Source organism: Elaeis guineensis, chromosome 2 (assembly GCF_000442705.2).
Source record: "Elaeis guineensis isolate ETL-2024a chromosome 2, EG11, whole genome shotgun sequence".
Lineage (NCBI taxonomy): Eukaryota > Viridiplantae > Streptophyta > Magnoliopsida > Arecales > Arecaceae > Elaeis > Elaeis guineensis.
In genome coordinates this window covers 89,208,153-89,214,059 of record NC_025994.2, presented here as the reverse complement: position 1 = coordinate 89,214,059, position 5,907 = coordinate 89,208,153, and the positions used below count along the sequence as shown (strand labels likewise).

The 5,907-nt window shown below is 37.0% G+C and overlaps 1 protein-coding gene across 1 annotated transcript; it reads left to right on the top strand.

The window, feature by feature from the left end:
* Positions 1-2,694: 2,694 nt before the first annotated feature.
* LOC105054334 (probable prolyl 4-hydroxylase 7) lies at positions 2,695-5,299 on the top strand. The gene is made up of 7 exons (XM_073252104.1): positions 2,695-2,886; positions 2,995-3,052; positions 3,168-3,272; positions 4,039-4,096; positions 4,173-4,348; positions 4,424-4,484; positions 4,916-5,299. The coding sequence occupies exons 1-7, from the start codon at positions 2,756-2,758 to the stop codon at positions 5,221-5,223; spliced, it is 897 nt and encodes a 298-aa protein (XP_073108205.1). The 5' UTR covers positions 2,695-2,755; the 3' UTR covers positions 5,224-5,299.
* The last annotated feature ends 608 nt before the right edge of the window (positions 5,300-5,907 follow it).

Below are 5,907 nucleotides of genomic sequence, written 5' to 3'. Positions count from 1 at the left end.
GGAATGATATTAAATACAGAGTAATATTTAGCATCACTTTTATTTTAATTCCAAATAAAATTATGTAAATCAACGTGAGAACATGTTTAGAGATTTTATTTTTATTTTTATTTTTAAAAGTAATATTTTATTAATTCTTAAAAATAAAAATAAAATATCTTTACTTCAATATTTTTAAATATGAAACTCATTTTTTTTCTTTATATACTACTATCACCAATATTGCTATATTTGCCTCATCATATCATTATTATTGTCATCATAGATGTGCCTTTACCATATTACCTGTACTCTCATGGCCAATACATTGCCACTCCATCACTACTGTGATAGCTACTACATTTACAATATTACCATTATCATTGTTATCAGTACTATTGCATATTAGTATCTCCATGATCACCACCAACACCATAGCTTATACATTCACCATATTGCAACCACTATCACCTTCATCATATAGGCATCTGCCCTACCACCAATACCTCCACTCCCATTATTATTACTATAATTCCCATAATTATTGCCATATTTATATTTTTAAAATAGAAGCTAGGCTTATGTAGAGCTCTTTATATGTAATATATATCCGTATCAATTATTCAGGTATTTATATATTCGACTATTACTAAAATTTATTATGTAGTATAGAATATAATTATTGATAATATTGGTATTAATTACTTGGCTATTATTAAATCTCATTGCTTAATACACAATAAAAATTTAGTGAAGCCTTCTATTTACTATATTTTATTAAATTATTATATTATATTTTAAGAAATAGTCAAAATATGAAAAAAAATCATATCCTGCATGTTGCATGGAGTCAATAATACTAATATGGGCATTAATGAATAGAGTTTATAAATATAAATTCTCATATAGATACTAGTATTAATGATAGAATATTTTATTAAAAAAATTATAGGAACACCCTCTCAACTTTAGTTCAATTTTACTTATATTTCTGTACTTCAAAAAATATCAAACTGATTCTTTTAGTTATCAATTTATTTCAATATAGTCCAATCATTCATTTTACCAATAAATGGTATTAGCTTTTTCTTTCAAAAAACGAAAATACCTCTTGCTTATGGATGGATTTAGAGGAGGAAGAAGATGAGAAAGAGAAGAGTGAATGAGGAGGAAGGTGAGGGAAGAAGGATGACCGACAAGAAATGAATTGGAGGAGGAGGACAATGAGAAGAAGAAAAAAGAGAGGAAGGAAAGGAGAAGATAGGTTGCTGATGAAAAGGGACAGAGGTGAAGGAGGCCACCATGGAGGGATGGATTTATGGGCGGTTTGGAGGAGGAGAATGAGGAAAAGGAAAAAAGGTAGAGGAATAGATAGAGATGGAGGAAGCTATCATGGAGGAGGAGAAATGGGTTAGGAGGAAGGAGAGAGAGAAGGATAGATTGTCGATGAGAAAAGGCAAATGTGGAGAGGGGCATCATGGAGGGATAGGACTCATGGATAGGTTTAGAGGAGGAGGATGAGGAGAAAGGAGAATAGGGGAGGGGCCACTGACAAGGAATGGATTGAAGGAGAATAAGAAGAAGAGGATGGAGAGGAAGAAAAGGGGGAAGAATGGGTTACCGACAAGAAAGAATGAAGATAAAGAAGGCTGCCATGAAGAGGGATAGTTTATGGATAGTTTGGAGGAGGAAAAGGAGGATGAGAAGGAGAAGTGAATGAGGAGAAAGTGGAGGAGATGGAGGAATATGTGGAGATAAAAGAAGCTACCATAGAGGAGAAAAAATGGATGAAGAGAGAGGGGATGAATAGAAATGGATGAGGAGGAAGAAAGAGGGGGAAAGATGGACGTCTGCGATGGAGGAAGAGGGAATCAATTGGAGAGAAGGAAGGAGTGAAGAGGGAGGAGATGAAGATAATGATATTTTCATCATCTTATAAAATTTTGTTAACAGAGATAGATGATCAGACTACATTGAAATATATCGATAACTAGAATGGTCAATTTGATACTTTTTAAAATACAAGAGGTGTAAATGAAATTGAACTATAGTTAAAGAATATTCTTATAATTTTTTTATTTTATTTGTCCATCATTAAATTTATTAATTAGTATACGATAAAAATTTAATTATTAAAATTTTTTATTTATTATGATTTATTATATTATTATAATATATTTTATGAATCACAAAATCCATACCTCATGCATCGTAGAGAATGAATATCCACGATGCTCATATTACAAACAACTATTTTTTCTTAAAGGTCCAAGTTGCGTAGAACTCTCTATCTACCACATGGATACCCATATTAGTGATACAGGTTTCTACCCAATCATCACTAAAGTTTATTACTTGATGTGGATCAAAATTTTACTATTCCAAAATAGCCAGAAAAAATATATTTTGGTGGTTGTAAATCAATATTTTTTAAAATTTTAAAAAAATAGAGAATTTATTTTGGTGATAAAGTGGAGGAAAAAAAAAAAGGGTGCAAATGAAAAGTCAACCCGGCAAAGTCTCCTTCCAGCGTCAAAAAGCCGATAATATCCACGGGCCCGACCCTCAAAGCCGTGGGCTGTTTTCCTCGGACATTACCACCCGTCAATCGGTTTGCAAGCAAATCTTTCCAGAAGTGGACCGCGGCAGCAAAACAACAGCATTCCACAACCCATTCGGTGGGCGCCACTCCTCTATACATCGAAAAGAAAAAAAAAAAAAAAACCCTCTACCGCCGTTACCTTATTCTCCTTCTCTTCGCGTTCCCTCTCTCAAGATGGGACTCCGCTCTGCGTTTCCCTTCTCCCTTCTCGTCTTCGCTTCCATCCCAATCCTCGTCCATGGCGTGGTACCCGAACCCAGCTTCTACGACCCCAAACGGGTCACCCAACTCTCCTGGCAACCCAGGTACCCGTACCTCCTTGCTATTTCTCTTATTCCTTCTTCGATAGGGAAGTTTCCTTTCATCATGATAGCAGAACACCTCGGAGTTCATCTGATTTGGTTTCGGTGCAGGGCCTTTTTGTACAGGGGTTTCCTCTCCTATGAAGAATGCGATCACTTCATCAAACTGGTGAGAGGAATTGGCGTTTCTTTTTTTTATTTCCTTGTTTTTATTTGGCGGATGGCCAGAGAAAAGATCCAAAAAAGAGGGGTTTTTTGAATGGCCGTGGGCTGTTTGTGAGCAGGCCGAGGGTCAGCTGGAGAAGTCGATGGTGGCGGACAACAACTCGGGGAAGAATTTGATGAGCAACATCCGCACGAGCTCCGGCACATTCCTGAGGAAGCATCAGGTAATTGGCCAATCGTGGCTTGCTAGATTTTCTTGCCTCGATTGGTTGATTGCAAAATTGTTTATTTGCTTTTCCTTTTGCATGATCGGTGATGATCTCATATTGGACTGTTTGATGTAATGCTTGCTGTTGCTGATAGCGTTGTTGACAAGAGTATTTGTGCCGAGAAGTTGAGTGTGTCGCATGATCTTTGTTATGGGATAGAAATTTGGCTTGCCTAGGTTCTGATTTTTGAGGTCATAGCACAACTTGCAAATCGACTTCGACTTTGTGGTTTATTTTGAGGGGACCAAAAAAAAAAAAACAATATTTTCATTATATTGTTAATGTTCACATTAATAAACTCAATGAGCAAATGTTCATGATAATCCCTTCTTGAATCTTTCTTGGTCTTTCATAACGGTACCTGCTCAAAAGATAGAATTTATCTTGCATTGCTGATGCACTTAGTTTATTTTATTTTTCCCAAAGAATTGTTCAACATAGGTCACCAAGGTTGAGACTCAATTAAGTCATATTATGTTGCAATGGACGTGAATTCTATATGGGAATGGACAATGGCTTTCTGGCTTTTCATTTAAAAACGTTTGAACTAAAATTTCATCTCATAAGGATTCCCCTGATCTTGAAGATAATCTATGATGAGCACAGAGATTATTGTGGCAAAACTGTATTCTAACAATAATTTTTGTATCATAATATTTACTGTTGCAGTCACCGAGAAGGAAAAAAAATAGGAAAACTAATAGATTATTTTGGCTCCCAGGATGAAATTGTCGCGAGAATTGAACGCAGGATTGCTGCTTGGACCTTCCTTCCAGAAGGTAAGATCATGTCACCTTTCTCGGTTAGTTTAGGCATTCCGCTTTCTTTCTTCTAACAGACTTGTTTCTGAATCAGAAAATGGGGAGCCTATACAAGTGCTTCGGTATCAAAAAGGTCAGAAGTATGAGCCTCATTTCGACTATTTTCGTGACAAATTCAATATAGCACGCGGAGGTCATCGATTTGCTACGGTGCTTATGTACTTATCCAATGTTAAGAAGGGTGGTGAAACCATCTTTCCATCTGCAGAGGTAAATAATTGGTGATTCACCTTTTACCCAATCAAAATGTCTCTCCCTTATAGCAGCATCATGGATCAATTGCAGGGTGCAGCTTCTCAATACAAAGATGAAACTTGGTCTGACTGTGCAACTGCCGGTTATGCAGGTACCATATGACTGACTTCTGTTCTAGAAAAACCTTACCTAAAACAACTAATTATCTGATTGTGTTCACTCATGAACATTTAACTAACTGTAATAAAAAATATTGGACATGGTTGCTTTTGGAACACATGATGGTGGACAGGTAGACACTATTTTTTGCTGATTTAATGTTGGAGTTGGACTGGGGAATTTGAATGAGTAATTTGCACAAGTTGGTGCAGCATCAAATGTTATGCTTGTGGTTAAGGATGTCATCCGATTGCTTGTAAATATTCTTTTCTAGTAACTGTCTTGGAATTGTGGTTTCTAGTTAAAATCTGATGGTCAATCTTTTGTAAATTAAAAGCTAATTTTGTTGTCCTGATGCATCTGACAATAATATAAGAACCTCTGCCTTCTCCATTCACTGGGATTTTTTTTTTTTCCTTGCAGTAAAACCTGATAAGGGCGATGCTCTACTCTTCTTCAGCCTTCACACAGATGCAACACTAGATCCCAAAAGCCTGCATGGAAGCTGCCCGGTCGTAGAAGGTGAAAAGTGGGCTGCAACAAAATGGATTCATGTGAGGTCCTTTGACCATCCAGTTAGACAAAGCTCAGTCGTAGGATGTTCGGATGAGGAGGAGCACTGCCCAGAATGGGCTGCTGCAGGGGAGTGTGAAAAGAATTATCTATACATGGTAGGAAGCAAAGACTTTGATGGATACTGTCGTAAGAGTTGTGGGGTTTGCAAATCTTAAGCTCTGGTTCATACTGTAAAGCCTGAAACTTGAATCTTACCCTATTGAACAATAGCATGTCATATATTTTCTAGCACACCATCTAATATTTGTTATTTCCGGAGGGCACTATGATCTCCAAGAAAACTGAGAATTATTCAGTAGAGCTTGAAGGCTGAGCATCTATCATTCATAAGATCCGAGTTGTCCCTCTTGTGAATCCCTGCTTTGCATTCTCTATATTTCTCTACTTAGTCCCTGTTTTCCCTTGAGTGCAATGTTTGTACAGGGACAAGATTGATCATGGAGTCAAGTACCTGAAGAAAAGTGTCCTAATTTTAGAAATCCTGCTAGTTTCCCTCTCCACTAGCCCAAGTTCTAAGCCCACCCATAAGGATCCTTTGATTGAATTTAAGGGCATATTCCAGGCCTTTTGCTTGGTTATGGTTTACACATGTATGCAAATCCTAATTTGTCATAGGATCTCTGATTTTGTTTCTGGGTTTTATGTTTGACCATCATGTCTCTCTCTTATTTTCTTTGGGTTCCCAATCTTTGAGCCATCTCTGTATTGCTGGTGCTGGCAGCCTGGTAGGGGCTCCTTCAATGTAGCTAGCCTTTCTTGGCTACCTCTAGGTCTCCTAGCTCTTTCCAATTTGTTTCCATTTCACCCACTTGCTGAAGTCATTTCATGGATTAATTCCA